The sequence below is a fragment of the Emys orbicularis genome, chromosome 4, assembly GCF_028017835.1.
Source record: "Emys orbicularis isolate rEmyOrb1 chromosome 4, rEmyOrb1.hap1, whole genome shotgun sequence".
Taxonomy (NCBI): domain Eukaryota; kingdom Metazoa; phylum Chordata; order Testudines; family Emydidae; genus Emys; species Emys orbicularis.
This window is the reverse complement of record NC_088686.1, coordinates 152,017,955-152,036,015: the sequence shown is the minus strand read 5'-3', so window position 1 is coordinate 152,036,015 and position 18,061 is coordinate 152,017,955. Positions and strand designations below refer to the sequence as shown.

At 48.4% G+C, this 18,061-nt stretch overlaps 1 protein-coding gene across 1 annotated transcript in view; it reads right to left on the bottom strand.

The window, feature by feature from the left end:
* The window catches only part of NUP160 (nucleoporin 160), a 55,991-nt gene extending 38,156 nt beyond the window's left edge, over positions 1 to 17,835 (bottom strand). Inside the window, exons 1-12 of the mRNA XM_065403271.1 lie at positions 17,739 to 17,835; positions 16,915 to 17,023; positions 16,015 to 16,225; positions 14,174 to 14,396; positions 13,709 to 13,787; positions 8,509 to 8,623; positions 7,003 to 7,161; positions 6,014 to 6,091; positions 5,646 to 5,743; positions 4,630 to 4,714; positions 3,310 to 3,378; positions 1,089 to 1,172 (exon numbers count right to left, since the gene is read on the bottom strand). Of these exons, the coding sequence (XP_065259343.1) occupies positions 1,089 to 1,172; positions 3,310 to 3,378; positions 4,630 to 4,714; positions 5,646 to 5,743; positions 6,014 to 6,091; positions 7,003 to 7,161; positions 8,509 to 8,623; positions 13,709 to 13,787; positions 14,174 to 14,396; positions 16,015 to 16,225; positions 16,915 to 17,023; positions 17,739 to 17,835 (1,407 nt within the window). The remainder of the gene's footprint in view (positions 1 to 1,088; positions 1,173 to 3,309; positions 3,379 to 4,629; positions 4,715 to 5,645; positions 5,744 to 6,013; positions 6,092 to 7,002; positions 7,162 to 8,508; positions 8,624 to 13,708; positions 13,788 to 14,173; positions 14,397 to 16,014; positions 16,226 to 16,914; positions 17,024 to 17,738) is intronic.
* Between the last annotated feature and the right edge of the window lie 226 nt (positions 17,836 to 18,061).

Genomic DNA, 18,061 nt, shown 5'->3' with positions numbered 1-18,061 from the left:
CTCAGGAAATGCCAGTTATAGCTATACATGCAGCTAATTACATGGCTACATATTTTGAAAACACCATATACAAATTTTTTCCACACTTTTAGATACAGATATGTTGCACCCTCTACTACTGAGTATTTTGGAGTGAGAGCCAGACAAGAGTCCATGAGAGCCACTTCTATAATCCTAGATACAAAGCTATAAGGTGATGTTAACACTCAGAGTATACATCAGTTACTTAAGGATAAAAATCCTTACAAGTACGTGGTGGGTTAATAGACCACTATTAGACCGAGACCAGGGAAACTCAGAGTTAAAAGGACAGCGTCTACTTGATTTTTCCTTTAACTAGACTACTTTTAAAGTTTCCAATAAGCACCTTTCCAACCAGATGCACTTTCTATAAAAAGCAGAGCGGTTTTATAAGGGTTTTGTTGTTTCCCTGATGATGCTTAAGGGTCTTTCACCAAGGGAAAGAAGACAGGCCGCAGAAGAGCAGCGAATGGACTTGCCTGCGCCCCACTTCCCACCACCTGCCTGCTGGTCTCTCCTTCAGCAGCAGCACTGAAGTGAGGCCTCCCAATGTCTACACGCCTCCCTGAGGCGCACAGAGGAGCCGTGGTGGGTGAAGACCCATGCCCACTCCTACTGCACCCGGCCACCCACCCACCAGGCTCTCACTGCTGCAGCGTGGAGAAAACGAGCGTGCGAGAGATGTGCACAAGACAGGCATTGCAATAAAGCAAAACCTGGCACCATTGTCACTATGCAAAGGGCTCTCTGACTTACAATGTAAACAGACTCTAAAGGAAAAAGGAAGTGCGGCTCACTTTGGCACACCTACATCTAAAAGAACAAAGAACAGTACAGGAGCAGTGGAGGGAGAGGGGGGAGAACGGTGAACCCCTGGAGAAAGAGGAATAGTTAAGAGATGGGTAAGTAGTGAGAAGGAATTTTTTTAAATCATGCAACTGCTTTGGGGGAAGCAGGGAGGAAAGTTAGGCCATAGGTCATCTGTGGATTTAGTTTTTAACTCTACCTGAGGTGCTAAAATACCACAGTGATGATTGTCATCATAAAACACTCAATGGAAACCTCACCTCGTTTTCCACCGCTAAGGTCACCTCTTTTTTCAGCTCATCCCAGGTCAGATCCATGATTCTCTCTCCTCCTCGGGAAAAGATCTACAAAAACATTACAGGAAACTTCCGTTTTGAAGCACTAGACTTGCCACAAGCCTGTCTAAGTGACAGCACGACGTGAAGATGTCGAACAGATGAGTAACGTCACTCACTGCAGAGAATTGTAGCTAGGCACAGGCAGCCAAGATACACCAGAGTGAAGTAATAGCTGGCACTACTAGAGGGTTACGCACTTCGCCGTTTACAGATGCCGGGCTGTACGCTCATTCCGACCTTTTGCCCCCAATACGAGGGAGGGACTGGCTGTAGTGGGGGTCCAGGGGCCCACTAGAGGGGCTGGCCAGATTGGAGGAAAGGGGCTTCCAGCAGCCTGACGTGCATTAAAATCAGGCCCATACAATGCCCATTGGGTGCTGCAGGCACAGCAGGTTTTCTGGTGCCCTAACCCCAAGGTCACGGCCTCCCTCAGATCCACAGCGACCCTCTTTCCCTGCAGTCACTGCTTCCCCCTGGATCCACAGCCTATAGACTGATACAATGAGGTTAGTGGAATCAGGCTTTTCCAACGTTCACCAAACCCACTGACACCTGGAACGTTCCCAGACCTGGAATTGATCAGATGCCATTTTCGTTACAGGCAGCGCATCCCCAGGGAAGTGAGCATAGGGCTTTGCTGAGCTCAGCCCATGAGCTCCATCACAGAAGCTACACTGAGTCAAGAGCCAGCCCGGTGGGCAGCTCACCAGGTCCTGCCCGAAGGGAGAACCAGGGTGGTGTTCTCGGAGGCGATAAGGTGCACACCAGGGACCTGATTCTCCACTGTCGCACCAGTGACTTAAATGCAGTCATACCAGCATAAAACTGGGGAGACAGACTCAGAGCTCAGCGCTGCCCACCAGCATCTCCATCAGAGAATTACGGAGCAGCAGCAACGCGGCATTCCCTTCAACCCCTGGCCCTTCCTCCTCCTGCACCCTCCAATCCACGAGCTCACCAGTGCCCGCTGCTGCCCAAACCCCTCCCCTCCTCCCTCAGCTCTGGGGTTAACGCTCCCCGCCCCCGCCCCACACAACGCCCACTCCACCAAGCCCAGCTCGGCTCAAACTTAGCATTCGTTTCTCCCACCGCTGATCCTGAGCCACAAAAAGTTCAGCAGGAAACCCCCAGCCCACCTGGCTATCTTCTGCTACGGGTCTGATGCCATCAGTCACCTCTGCTATCTCGTCCACACACCCAGCCCTCCCTGACCGAGGCCAGCAAGCTGTCAATACTATTTCACACCTCTGGCTGCTTCCTAAACCCTCCCCACACTCCCTCCCTTTTCACTCCAGCTTCTTGGCAGTGAAGACTAGGTCAGGCATGACCTTCCACTCCCCCATTCTCCCCTCTCACCATCCTCTGCTGCACCCCAGACCCTGCCCTTGAAACCTCCTGCCCACTCTCTTTCCCACTCCTCCATCGTCCCCTGGCCCTACTGACCGCCACCCTCGCTCTCACCCTTGCCTTCTCCTCGGGTTCTTCTCTCTCCACATACCTACATGTTCTTGTATGCCCCCATCCACAGGACCCTAGCCTGGACCCTCCTTGCCCTCTCCTTGAAACACGCTGGGCAGGCTGCATACAGCCACTGTATAAACGTCCTCATCTCAGACTGTTCTTCAGTCACCATGCTCAGCCTCCACCCTTTCCAGCCCATAAAAACTGCTCTCGACGCTCTTCCCAGCTCAGCATCCTTGGGACCTTTCACTATTATAGCCGTCTTCCTCCTGCCACTGCCTGTACCTTGCGGTGTTATTTGCACAGAGAACTAAGCGCCTCAGGGCAGGGAGCTTTCATTTTTCTGTAGCGCATGAAGCACACCTATGACACTGTATAAACACAGAGACGCAGCTTTTGCAGGCCCAGATGTTCTCCTGTACCGAGATCTGGTCCGTTCAGGTGAAGTGAGGCTGTCAGGGAGCAAGTTATACCTCCCTTCCCAGCCCATCAGCAAAAGTTAGACCTGTTTAAGGGCTGCTCTAATTTATGGTGACTGGTCTCTGTGGGGCCTTATGCCAACGGATGGCATGCAGGCCAGCTGAGAGTTCTCCTCCTTGAGTGACCCCATGTCCACTTTGTGCAGCCAGAAGTGGCACAAAGTGGCTGGAACTGAGGGAGCACAAACTGATTGCTTGCTAACCTGTAGAGCTTTGAGTAGAGCAGCATTTGTGAACCGACCAGGCATGAAGAGAGACTCCAAATAAGTTTCCTGTGAAAGAACAAAATGGTAATTCAGAGAAGCACATTTATGCAAAATGGTGCAGGCTTCTAATTACAGTTCATCATTCCAGGCTCCTGGAATTCCGCCTCTCTTCTGCAGGACCCTGCTAACAGGTGGCACTGTACATTACAGTATTACTGGCCTTTCAATGGTTTATTCTGCAAAAGGATTCTGACCATCTGAAACCCAGCATAGATGGTCTAGTCTCTCACAGAATGAGGTAAGTCACCCCCGGAATGCAAAGCAGCCAGACACACACACACACACACACACTGCAGGGATGAACTCCGCAGCTAACAGCCTGAAAGGAGACTGCAAAGAAGAGGCTGTCTTTCCTGTTCGTGGGGGCAGAAGGCAGCACAGCTCCTTAGTGTTGGTAAAACTGAGGGTTTGGTTTCATAGCATCCCCTAGAATTCAACACCCCCTCTTTCCATCCCACCTGTATCGTGTGCAATGAGGAGCAAGGAGCACCTTCGGGCTGCCATGTCTAATTCCTACTCCCCTTCCCATGGTACTGGCAATTCCTGTGTTCCCTTCGGTCCCATTAATGCCTCTCCTCCTAGATCACCTTTCCAGGCCTGAGGAACTCACATCCTTCCTTTGAATCTCCAACTGCCCTAATTCACAGTAAAATCCCTTGCTGTATCAAATTCCAACTCACTGTCCCCTCTTCAGAGTTTTATGCAACTCTGCCCTTGCCTATACCTCAGCCCTCTTTTCCACCTCCTCTGCCGCTCCTCAGGCCTCGACACATCCACTAAGTAGCTTAATGCTTCTGCTCCCATCCTTAGACAACTCCATTGGATCCTCATTTCTGCTCAAGCTGGAAATCCATGTTTGCGCTAGCCTCTCAATCTGCCTTCTTCACAGCTCCTGCCATCAGAAGCAGCTATCCTGTATCACTCTGCTCGCTGATGTCAAGCTGTTTACAAATCTCATCTTGAAAGCCTTTCTCCCTTGCTTATAACAATTTCTGTTCCTCCTCAGCTACTGGCCTTATGGCCAGCTTAGGTGTTTTACACCACTGTAATGTATACTATGCGTCTGTTGTCTCATTTAGTTCTGTGAAGCTTTAAAGATACCGTTTGTATAAAGGACAACATACAAAATAAAGTTATATTGCATACACTGGTCTGTCCCAACTGTTTTTCTATCTTTTGCTGCAGGGGAGAGAAATAGAAAGGAAGCTAGGGACACAGCCCAAGTTATTTCTGGTTGGTATTGTATTGTCCACTCACCCTAGGGTCTTGGTCATCTCTAATATTCACTTCTTCTTCCGGCAGAGGCTGCACAAAAACTTGGTTCCACTGGCCTGCAATATTTCTGAGGAAAAAAGAATTTCCATCAGTCATGTAGGCTCAGTCGCAGTGAACACTAAACTCTCTGGTAATCCTAGTCTGAAGTGAGTTCAACTGTAGTACTTTCACCAGTAATAACAGATATTAATTCAGTGCTGGTCCAGATGGGGCATATGGTAGGATAATCTTAACCAAGATGACTAATGACTTATGTACAAGTGCTACATCCTTATTTCTGTTTACTCTGCTGTCCAGTTAACCCATGGATATATCTAGCCAGCTATCTAGATTCTTATCCCAAGCCCATCATTATGATATCATGCTGTGCCCTCCCTTTGTTTTACTGACAAGTATGTTTTGATGGGCTGATTCTGAAACTCTGCCCAGTTAGAATTAATGGCAGATTCATGTGCCTAAAGGGAAGCAGGACACTTGTAACTCATTTTACCCAGGTATTTCAGTCCATCCACGGGCCCAGATACAGTGTCTACTTGCCCACCTTCACAAGGCCAATGAATAAACTAATATCTTTACCCGCTGGTCCTCCAAACTCCTCCTACTTGCCCCAGATGAATATGTAAAAGTTGGCAAAAAAGTATGAGGAGGAAGCTGGGAATGGCACAGATGTTCCCTGTGATCTTCTAATCATGCCAGACCTCGGAGTTCTTAACACTGCTTTCTTTCTATCACAGCTCTAGCTGCTATAATAAAGCAGGGTTAAAAACCTAAATAACCTATGTTACAAGGAGAAAGGAGTGGACAGACGCCACGCGCCCTGGGATATTAAGGAAATTAGCTAACAGACAATGAACTATTTCTGAAAAACTGAGCACAAGCGGATCGGAAAGGAAGCAAGTGGGGGAAGGAAATGTAGGAATGATTTTAGCAAACAGTAATAGTGACCATTGCAATTACTACCCCACAAGGTTAACCAGTAAAACGGGAGGGAGACTCACTGCTCAAAGTTGATGTATTTCACAATAGTCTGATTCTCATCATCGTGCCACAGTGCCCAGATCTCAGCTGGTGTTAAGGCAAAATCAACAAGCGTCTCCTAGGAGAAAAAGATAGCATGGAGACTTGATTAACACACCGAAAATGCAAGTGACGTTTAAAGTTCTCAGGGGGTACAAGTGCATAAACCAGAGAAACATGTAATGTTATTCTGTCACATTCACAGGAGCAAACCCAGATCCTGTTTATTCCTACTAAAAGTCCCCAAACTTATATCTGATTTATGGATCTGTACTCTTCTTCCAGCGAGACTCTGCCCACTACTAGTTTTGTACCCCACCTCCCCAAGGAGTGTAGCATTGGCACTCACCTGAGAGGTGAATAGGGAGGATATGTGGTCAAGACTATAGCGGTTACTCTCAGTGCTCACCAGCTGGAAGACACAGAACTGCACACACATGCACAAGGTAAGTCAATGGCTGGAAAAGAGCCATCCTAATTAAGATAAAGATGCTATCAAAGTGACACAGTACAACTGTTCTACTCAGGTTCTTATCCCACGCCCATCACGGCGTTATCCAAGCACCTGATACTGAAGTACTTTGTTTTGAATCTTATGATTGAAAGAACAAGTGCCAAGTAGTGCAAGGCAGTGCATACGATACTAAAATGCAATTGCCTCGCCCAGAGATGCTGTGCACACATACTGACAGCTGTACCACTCCACTCTGAAACCCCAAGCACTCGGACTGGCTAAGAGATCCCAATCCACACAACGACTATTCGTTCTAAACGATGTAGTGAAGGTGTAAACTCTCTGAGGCAGGGACCACCTGTTTGTTCCATGTCTGTACAGCGCCTAGCACAATGGGCCCAGGTCCAGGAGTGGAACTCCTCCATGCCAGCACAATGGATATTAATGCAAAATATAGTACTCAACCCAGGAGCTGCCAAAGTTAAAGTGACACATTCAACTAAAGGCATTTGGTGCAGGCGGTAAGGGACCTGCCAATCTATATTCGCCGAGGGCCACGTTCTGCCTGCAATTACAACAGTGAATGAGTGTGCTAGGTAAACAGTGAGCACAGAAATAATTCAAAATATATTCATCCTTAATTTAAAATAAGGACTGTAACTATAGTTCTAGAGTGTTCACAAAAGGAAACTGGTTGACAGATTGCAGGTGCATTCTGTATATATCTGTCCTCTTCATTTCTGTTCTAGCAAGATATTTAAAAATAAATGCTGCAGCCCTGCCTCATTCACCGTGAACTGAAGCTCAGAAAACTGGGAGCATCCCAATTAATTCACGGTCTTTGCCTATAATGGCAGCTCTTGAAGGTTCCGGTCATTTTGTACCTGTCCTCGCTTGGGTGCGTGCATATAAACACCAAGGTAGAGTCCCAGTGACTGCGAATAGGCCAGCCGCAATCGGTGTCCCGTTCCAGCAGCGAGCCTCAGGTCCTTATTCACAGGCACGAACTCCAGCAGATCGGCTACCATCAGACACATTTGGTCCTGCCCAGAACAAAGACAGCAGGCAAGCAGCATGAAGGAAGGTTAGGGGTGGAGCTTTTCCACCTCCTGTCCTTTAATATGCAAGCCCAGCAGCAGTTCCCCACTTTCTCTCATAACTCACCTTATCCTGGACTAGCTCCAGGTCCATTTTTCCCCTTTATTCTCTTCCCCCCCGCCCCTCCTCCACCTGTTTTCCTTTTCATTGCTTTCCCCTGTGCGTGTGTCATTTCTGCTCCCCTAGTTTCTCCTCCTGCCTTCTTCCCTTCACTTACACAAAGGCTACAGCTTGCCCTTGTGGGGGCAGTCGTGTGATGCTTTGGGAGGGGGAGACACGCTCTGGCAGCTGAACTGCCTGTTGCGAATGCAAACACACAAAGCTTGTGCTACTTGTTGGCCTGCAGCCCTACGTACGAGCATCTCCTGTAGCTAGGGACTGCTAGGAAGGAACGTGGGTTTCAAGAAACTACCCACTGCTGAACTGACAGAAGCATATTTGCAGTAGAGAATCAGAGCAGATCCAGTGTCACGCAGCTTTCCCCACCCCGCGTATGGCTGCTCTTCTCTATCTGGTTCCCCCTTCCCCAGACTAGGTTAGTATCTCCTCAAGGTGGGGAACCCTGCTTTAACAGCTATGTTACTAAATCTTTGACGCTCCTCAAACACTATTAAGAGATTTCTAGTCTTTAAGACTTGTCTCCCTCGCAGCCTTCTGGGGAGCCATGCATTCAAACCCAAGTCTGCACCGATCCATTCTCCGGGTAGGCTGAAGCACTACGCGTGGCCTGTACAACTATCTGAAACACGGTTCATTTGCTTTGCTCTCCTGATCTTGCCTCTTACTGAGCGTGTGCTCTGAAAGCCTGCGCAGTAAACCTACAACCCCAGCCCCACTCAACCATCCAAACTAGCTGAGAGTATGTGGGCTCAGGGAACTGGTACTTGGATATGGTGCTCAGAGTGAGTTGTGTTACACAAGCTGGTGCACTCAGGTCAAGCTCTCAAGTTCCTAGACACCGTGGTAAGGCAGGGCAGTAAGCTTGCTAACTTGTTGCCCGCACTGTTACCCGTCCTACGTTTGAAGACTTCACTATATCTAGAAATCATACAATTTCCAAGTAAAATATTAATAGGAGTAAAGACTTGACCATTTCTTTGTGTTCCCTGAAATCCTGCTACTCAACGAACTCATGGCCAGTTCATGGAGTACCAGTTTAGCCAAGTCTCAGAATCGCTGCTGGATCAACAGCCCATCCTGTCTCACAGCACCTCGAGATCATCCATGTGGTGTGACTAGCCCTGAATCAACCCCAGCTGCAAAGCAAATCACAACCCAAAACACACACTCACTTTGTAAGACCACATCCTGAGTTTGTGATCCTGGCAGAGTGCGAATAGGAAGGCATCATGCTCAAGGCAGTGAACGGAGAGGCTGACAGGAAGGTCTGAAGGGCCTTGGTCACCTCTGAAAACACAAGTAGTAATTCAGAATGATTTAATTAAGTATTCACGGTACTGAGGGGAGCGAATCTCTGTGCACACAAGACAGACAGCGAGCTCCCTGTCACAAGGGGCTTACAGCTTAACAGGTGAATAATTGCTCAGATTCAAGGTCAGAAGGGACTGTTGGGATCATCTAGTCTGACCTCTTGGATAACACAGGACAGAGAACTTCCCTGAAATAATGCCTGGAGCAGAGCTTTCAGAAATGCACCCAATCTTGATTTAAAAAAATGTCAGTGGTGGAGAATCCACCACAATCATTGGTAAATTGTTCCAATGCTTAATTACTCTCATTGTTCAAAATTTACACCTTATTTCCAGTCTGAATTTATCTAGCTTCAACTTCCAGTCACTGGATGGTGCTAGACCTTTCTCTGCTAGATTGAATAACCCACTATTAAATATTTGTTCCCTATCTAGGTACTTAGGCTGTGATCAACTCACCCCTTAACCTTCTCTTTGGTAAGCTAATAGATTGAGCTCCTTGTGTCTATCACTATCAGGCAGGTTTTCCAATCACTTAATCATTCTCATGGCTCTTCTCTGCCCCTCTCCAATTTATCAACATCCTTCGTGAAGTGCTGGACACAGGATTCTAGCAGCAGTCACACCAGTGTCAAATACAGAGGTAAAATAACCTCTCTACTCCTACACGAGATTCCCCTAATTATGCATCCAAGGATCGCATTGGGCCTTTTGGCCACAGAGTTGCACTGAGAGCTCATGTTCAGCTGATTATCTATCCCTCCAAGAAAAAAAAAAAAAAATCCATCCTGGGAAGCAATGACTCTGAAAAAGAGTCTCCCATCCTAAGCGTGGCCTACATTCTTTGTTCCTAGACGTATACATTTACATTTAGCCATATTAAAAAAAGTATTATTTGCTTGTACCCAGTTTACCAAGAGATCCAGTTTGCTCTGTATCAGTGACCTGTCCTCTTCAAATTTGTGTGTCACCTGAAAACTTTCAGTGATGATTTTATATTTTCTTCCAGTGTTATAGGGTAAAGCCAAGAAGTGATCCCTGCAGGACCCCATTAGAAACACACCTGTTCGATGAGTCCCTATCAGTTAGCTAGCTTTTAATCCATTTAATTGTGCCATGTTAATTTTATATCACTGTAGCTTTTTAATCAAAATGTCATTGTAATGCTGTCAGACCACAGGGAGAGAGAGTGCAAACTGAGGACAGTAACAAGTTACTTAGAACATTTAAACACCTCTCTCCTCAAAAAGTCACCTGAACTTGCCGATTACCACCCAGTTTCTAGCTGTCCCCCTTTGGTGAAGATCACAAGGATGCATGCAGGCTAACACCACATACGTTTCAGGAATCCTTGACATGGGAAAGTTTTACTAGTTGTACTGACAATCTCCCCATGTGGGGAAACACTTATTCTGACAGAAGAGCATCTTATTAGTTTATCTTAAATCCCTTCCTCAAGCAACAAGCTAAACTGAAAAGAGGCATTCTTATGTCAGAAGGAGACTGTCTTCATAGGGGATTATGTTGTATAACGGTATCGTTTCAGCTCACGCATAAGGCTATACGCCCTGGATCCATTCAATTAGGCTTCATGGCACAGAGACCGCGCTGATGGCAATAGACAGGTAACAAGTTCTTGTTAGTCCTTTCAGATCTAACGGATGCCTTTGACACTGTTTAACATGAGGTAGTGCAGACTGGACTGCGAGAGCTGGCAGGAATAGGTGTGGCCACACTAGAGCTTTTGTGAGAGAACCCAAAGGACTGGAAGATGCAATCTCTCTTCCAGCACAAGAACTCTCACTTGTGATCCCATAGAGCTTATGACACTCCTCTTGTTCAAAAGAATGTAGGCAGAAGCCAGCAGCAGAGTGGGGAATATCCGGTTTATTGCACTGAATGCAGCATGTATGATTACCTGCCTTGCGGCGTACGTGTGCATCAGTGTAAGGAACTCATGGCCCTCAGAGACCGATTATGGTCTCTTGAGACCACAGTGGCCGAACTGGAGATAAGAGACACACAGAGGTACATAGATGAGACTTTGCAAAACACAACAGGGTAGTACCACCCCCCGTCTGACAATTTCTGTGCTGTTGAGGAGGATGAAAGTCTCGGGGGAGGAGATCATCAAACCAGAGCGGAGGGAAACCATACCACAGTTGGGACCCTCCCTCCAGATGATGTCGTGGTACCCTCTCACACTGAAGTTACCTCTCCGGAGGAGGGGATCCCAGTTATTAGGAAGAGACAGATAATAGTAATGGGGGATTTGATCATTAGAAATATAGGCCGGGTCTACACACTGGGGGTGGGGGGGAGGGGAAGAGAGAGATATCAATCTAAGTTACGCAACTTCAGCTACGTGAATAACATCTTCACCACGGCAAGTCGACTGCTGCCACTCCATCAACTCTGCCTGCACCTCTCACCGAGCTGGAGTACAGGAGTTGACGGGAGAGTGCTCGGGGGTCCATTTATCGCGTCTAGACTACACACGATAAATCGACCCTCACTGGATCGATCGCTGCTCGCCGATCCGGCCGGTAGCGAAGACATACCCATAGATAGCCAGGTTTGTGATGATCAGGAGAACCTCACGGTGAATTATCTGCCAGGTGCAAAGGCTGTGGATTTTTCTAGACATTTAGATAGATGTATGTACAGTGCTTGGGGGGAGCTGATGGTCATGCTACATGTAGGTACCAGTGACATAAGGAAAGGTAGGCGAGAGGTCCTGGAGGTGAAATTTAGGCTGGAAGGTAAGAGATTAAAGTTCAGTACCTCCATGGTGCTTTATCTGAAATGCTTCCAGTTCCACATGCAGGGCCAATTAGACAGGCAGAACTGTAGAGTCTCAATGCATGGATGAGATGATGGTGTAGGGAGGAGAGTTTAGGTTTATTAGGAACTGGGGAACCTTTTGGGAAAGGAGGAGGCTATACAGGAAGGATGGGTTCCAGCTAAACCAAAATGGAACCAGACTGCTAACATGTAAAATTTAAAAGGTCATAGAGGAGTTTTTAAACTAAGGGGTGGGAGAAAGCAGATGGGTGCAGAGGAGCACACGGTTCTGATAGACACATCCCTTAGGGGAGGATCTATTAACAGGGATTCTCTATATCCTAGAAAAGAGAAAAGGATAAAAGCAGATAAAGTATAGGTAGGAACTAAAGAGAAACAGTCAAATAAAAAGGACTCCCATTCAAGTACATCACATGAAGACAAAACTAAAAAGTGACAAATTTTATAAGTGCTTGTATACAAATGTTAGAAGTCTAAATACTAAGATTGGTGAACTTGAGTGCCTGGTATTAAATGAGGATATTGATATAAGAGGATAATCAATGGGAGACGTTAATACCTGGGTACAAAATATACAAGAATGACAGAGTAGGTTCTGCTGGTGGGGGGGGGAGAGGCACTGAACGAAAGCATAGGTCAAATATAGTAAAAAACTTAAATGAATCAAACTGTATCATAGAATCTCTATGGATAGAAATTCCATGCTTGAATAATAAGAGTGTAGCAGTACGGATATACTACTGACCACCTGACTAGGATGGTGATTGTGAAATACTCAGGGAGATGAGAAAGGCTAGAAGAATAGAAAACTAAATAATAATGGGGGATTTCAGCTATCCCCATATTGACTGTCACCTCAGGATGGGATGCAGAGATAAAGTTTCTAGACACCATTAATGGTGGGCTCTAAATTAACTGTTACCACCAAGAAAGCTCTTCGAGTCATTGTGGGTAGTTCTTTGAAAATATCCGCTCTTTGTGCAGCAGGAGTCAAAAAAGCTAACAGAATGTTAGCAACCATTAAAAGATAGATAAGATGACATTAAATATCATAATACCACTATATGGTATGCCCACACCTTGAATACTGCATGCAGTTCTGGTTGTCCCATCTCAGAGAAAGGCAATAGAAATGATTACGGGTATGGAACAGCTTCCGTACTAAGAGAGATTAAAAAGACTGGAAAGAGATGACTGGGGGGGGAATATGATAAAGATCTATAAAATGACTGATATGGAGAAAGTGAATAAGAAAGTGTTATTTACTCCTTCAAATAACACAAGAACTAGGGGTCACCCAATGAAATTAATAGGCAGCAGGTTTAAAACAAACACAAGGAAGTATTTCTTCACACAACACACAGTCAACCTGTGGAACTCGTTGCCAGGGGATGTTGTGAAGGCCAAAACTATAACTGGTTCAAAAAAGAATCAGAAGTTCATGGAGAATAGGTCCATCAGTAGCTAGTGCATGTCCCTAAGCCTCTGACTGCCAGAAGCTGAGACTGGACAACAGGGGATGGATCACTTGATAACTGCCCTGTTCTGTTCGTGCCCTTTGAAGCATCTGCCAGTGGCCACTGTTGGAAGACAGGATACTGGGCTAGATGGACCTTTGGTCTGACCCAGTATGGACAGTCTTATGTTCTTATGAAAGTCAAGGCAGGAGGAAGCATTTTGAAGTGGTCAGACCCATATTGGCTCCCTAAATTATGGGGAGCTTCCCAATGGTTGTCAAAGTAATCTGAGGTTTTACTGGACTTGTCCCCATTTTCAGATGCCCACAGAGTAGCAGTGGCTAGGAACACCTTGTCTTTTCTTCAGCTACCCAAGAGATTTCACCTATTATGCACAAATATGGACCATGGTGATCCATGCATCGGTCACCATTAGATTTCTGGGAAGAGAGCATACGCGTCATCCTTAATCGCACTGGCTGCCAACCCACTCCTGGGTAAAAGTCCAGGGGCCAGTTACTAAACGCAACATATTCATGGAGATCTCAGCCACGCAGATCCAGAGGCAGCACGGTAAAATGGACTAAGCCAGCTCCTCACTCCTGATCCCAATTTGGTCACTGTGACTCGCTTTGTGGCCTACAGCAAGTTCCTAACCTCTTTTGAAAAGTGCTATTTACATGCTGAGCATTACCCCTGCAGTGTGCTGGTCTACCTTTGAATTTATCGGAATACAATCCACGTGCTTTCATGCAGGGGGTTAAAAGAGACAGTCCTGTGTGTCACATGACAACACTCACCTGATAGCAGTTGGCATCCAACCTGTAAGCAAACGTTGCATCACAGAGCTCTGCTTCAGCTCCACAACTGAAACTATCCCTGAAAAAAAAATGAAAATGAAACTGCTGAGCAACGTGCAGAATATCATTTGCTGCTTCAACAGGCATGAATTATCAACCATTTGGAGAGTCGGATTACAATCAGCCCCCAAGACAAAGTCCAGCTCCACTGAAGCCCAAAACTGAAATAGGAAGGGATGCTGCAGGTTAGGACTGAGAGGCACTGACAAAGCCATGAGGGGGAGTACACTATATCCAGACCAGTATTAATCTAATCATGGTCATCCTTCACTACGAGTCACCTTCTAGACCAGCAGGAAATGGCTGGTTTTGCATAGACAGGACAATCGGTGAAGGTGTGAGAAACACGAACACATGCTTTATAAATACATACTTATGATTACATACTCTACTCTCAACTCTTACCATGCACATCATGAGGAGGTAGCTTGAGGACAAATATTCCTCCTGAAGCAGACGGCAGAGCAAAGAGAGCCTCCCCATCACTGCTAAGCCACGCTGCTGAAGCCGTGGAATTAGAGGCCAGTCCAGGAATGGAGGGGATCATGTGGTAGTTTGAAGGGTCTCTAAAATTAACTTTTCCAATATCTGTAAATATAGACTGCATCTGGCCCTCTGTTATCAGCTCCTGTTAGAGAGAGAGAGAGAGAAAAGAGTCCAGGTCCCAAGCACACACAGAACTGTTAGACTAGAGATATAAGAAAGGAACTGCCAGAGGAATGACAAATGCATAATCTCCACTACTCCTGGCTTTTGCTTACTGAGAAAAGATCTTTTGATGCAAGTTCTCTGGTCACCTAAATTTGGCTCTTTCCCTCATTTTTAGCTGGCAAAGGTTGACCATTTAAGAGTGGATCTCAAAGTGTAAGTGGATTAGATAACTCTGATTCATTGGTGGACCTACTCTCCCTCCCAGATACATGCCAGGATCTTGATAACACTACCACATTCCTGCACAAGTGCTTTGCATCCCACAAAATAATTGGAGGATCGCACACTTCACAGCTTATGTAGGCCCAGCTATATACCCAGCTGGGCCCCTCACCCCCCTTCTGGCCATGCCCAGCTGGGAGGGCCTGTCCATGGCCACAGTTGGGAGGCAAGGGACTCACTAACCCTAACCCAAATGTCACCATTAACTCTGAAGTCACTGCCTCACGCCCCTGTATCCAGAGTGACTCTGCTCCCCTCCCAGAGGCCTCTGTGAAGTAACTGTCTCACCTCTGCATCATGAGTGATCAAATGGGGATTTTAGTGAAAATTGGGCTTTTCCAGTTTTCCATTTTCACCATAATTAATAGGGTTCTGCCCTTTGATGTCTAGAACACCCCCAGCATTTTTGGAATTGATCATATGCGGTTTTCAAAAATTATCAAATTTCAGACTGAAATAAGGCAGACATTTTTATCCGGGAGAGTAATTAACCACTGGAACAATTTATCAAGCTTGTGGTTGATTCTCCATCACTGGCAATTTTTCAATCAAGATTGGATGTTTTTCTAAAAGCTCTGCTCTAGGAATTATTTTGGGGAAGTTCTCTGGCCTGTGTTATCCAGGAGGTCAGACAAGATGACCATAATGGTCCCTTCTGGTCTTAGAATCTGGGGCATTTCTGTCTCTGAGTATAGCATAGGGCCTCACTTCACTTGGCCAATGATTTGGGATCGTTTAGTTTGGGAACTAAGAATATGTGTCATCTCTCTAAAGGAATCTCAACCAGAAAAATTTGGGAATCACAGATGCGTAAGTGACTACATACATGGAGTCTTTGGGATTTAAAGAGAGACACCCTGAGCTTGCACTCCTGCTCTACAGCTCTTGAAATGGTAATGGTCACAGATTTCAAACAACTTAGGCCCCAGTGTTCAAGTTCCCATGGATTTGGGTGCCTAACTCTCTAGGATCCTCTGAAAATCCTAATCTTAGTATTCAAAAAGCAAATTAACACAGACATATATTTCATATGTACATGCAATATTCAGTGTAGTATATGCACCACTATTTCAGCAGGTTTGTATACTAAAAAAATGCTCTAAACTAGTTTTTAAAAAATACAAAAAATGCTAGGTGGAGAAACTACAGGTTTCAGATCACTTTCCATCAAAGCTTGTTCCAATGATCCATGCCACAGCTATGTTTATGCCAACACCAATCTTTGATTCTAAAAGGTAGTTTGTAGCTAGTTTATTAGAATTATTTTCTTGAAACAATCTCAAAGTACAGTTATTTCCACCCAGACTACTTACACTCCTGTACATGCGAGCAGGGTGTGGCAGTACCAGACGGTGCACAGTCTGATTGGTCACAATCAAGATGACGACGAGATTCTGTGTCTCACACACATGCACTCCTCCAGGTAAGAGGCTACAGTTCTGGATTTTGAGCCGAATGGCATTATTCAGGAGGTTTATATCCAGAGACTCCTCCACCAGCTCCAAAGTGTCTCCAGAAGTGGTCCTGAAAAAAGTTTAAAAGCTTTTTACGTTGACAATTGTGAGGCCTCTCAGGTCGGCAGTGATCAACACAACACAGGTTTAGACTCACAGGACAGGTCTACACTGGAGTGGCACCACTGCAGCGCTTCAGTGAAGACACTACCTACCCAACAGGAGGGCTTCTCCAAGTCAGGTAGGTACTCCACCTCCCAGGGAGACGGTAGCTAGGTCGATTGGACCTAGTGCTGTCTACACCAGTAGTGTCAGTGTAATTGCATTGCTCAGGGGTATGGATCTGTCACACCCCTGAGCGACATAGTTATACTGACCTAGTTTCCTAGTGTCAACCTGGCCATAGACTCTGCAGCAGGCAGACAAAAGTATCCTGCTACAGGGAGCCCTGGGCTTGTTCCCACTAACTATTACTCAGGATCGCCATGCAGCAGTTCATCCCGTTCAGCAAAGCACTTGGGCACATGCTCAAATCCGATCCATTGACTTTAAGGTGACACCTTGCACTGAACTGGCATCGCTATTCCCCCCCACCCCGCAGGGGAAGAGCAGCCCGAGACACCTGCCTCCCCCTAGCCCAGGGGGCGATACCTGCCCAGTAGCAATACTCGCCATGGGGCAGGCAATACGCACCCCAGGGCAACATGGGGTGTGCCTGGCAGGGTCCCCGATACCCATGCGCTCTCCCCCACCACTTACCAGTGGATGAAGCGGTTCCTGGTGACTGACACCAGCTGGGCGCTCTCCTGGTAGCAGAACCCGCCAGCGCTGTCCGCGTAGCGCCCGGCACCGGGGCCCGCGCTGGCACCTGCGGGGAAGGGAAGGGGCGAGTGTGGGCAAGACGGGGACCTGGGATGGGGGACGGGGCAGCCCTCAGGGTGGGCTGGTGGCAGGGGCAGCCCGGGGGGGGGGGGGTGTCGCGGGAACTGTGGGGGCCAGGCGGAGGTGTCCCGGGAGGAGGGAGGCCAGGCAGAGAGGGAGGTATCCCGGGGGCGGGGCCAGGCGGGGGGTGTCCCGGGAGGAGGGAGGCCAGGCAGAGAGGGGGGGGTATCCCAGGGGCGGGGCCAGGCGGGGGGTGTCCCGGGAGGAGGGAGGCCAGGCGGGGGGGGGGGGGGGAGTGTCCCAGGGCGGGGCCAGGCGGGGGGTGTCCCGGGAGAAGGGAGGCCAGGCAGGGGGGGGCTGTCCCTGGGGCGGGGCCAGGCGGGGGGTGTCCCGGGAGGAGGGAGGCCAGGCAGAGAGGGGGGTATCCCGGGAGCGGGGCAAGGCGGGGGGTGTCCCAGGAGGAGGGAGGCCAGGCAGGGGGGGGGGGTGTCCCTGGGGCGGGGCCAGGCGGGGGGTGTCCCGGGAGGAGGGAGGCCAGGCGGGAGGGGGGGGGGTCCCTGGGGCGGGGCCAGGCGGGGGGTGTCCCGGGAGGAGGGAGGCCAGGCAGAGAGGGGGGTATCCCAGGGGCGGGGCCAGGCGGGGAGGGGGGGTGTCCCGGGAGGAGGGAGGCCAGGCGGGGGGAGGGGCGGGGGTCCCGGTACCTGGCGGGCTCAGCGCGAGCTCCCGGACCCGGCGGCGCGGGCCGCGCTCGGCCCCGCTCAGCTCCAGGCAGCTCCGCTCGGCCAGCGCCGCCGCCATTTTCCCTTCCCGCGCGCCGCGCGGCCCCACGGGAAGCCGGGGACGGGACCAAGGCGCAAGGGGGCGGGGCCACGACCCCCGCGCGGAAGCGACCCAAGAACGCTCGCGCTCCAGCTGGTGCGTCCGGCCAATGGCGCGCGGCGTCCCCGGGCTGGAGCCGCGCGCCGGGACCCCCACGTGGTTGCACCAAAGTCATCGGCCCAGCGCTGCCCGCGGGACAGGCCCC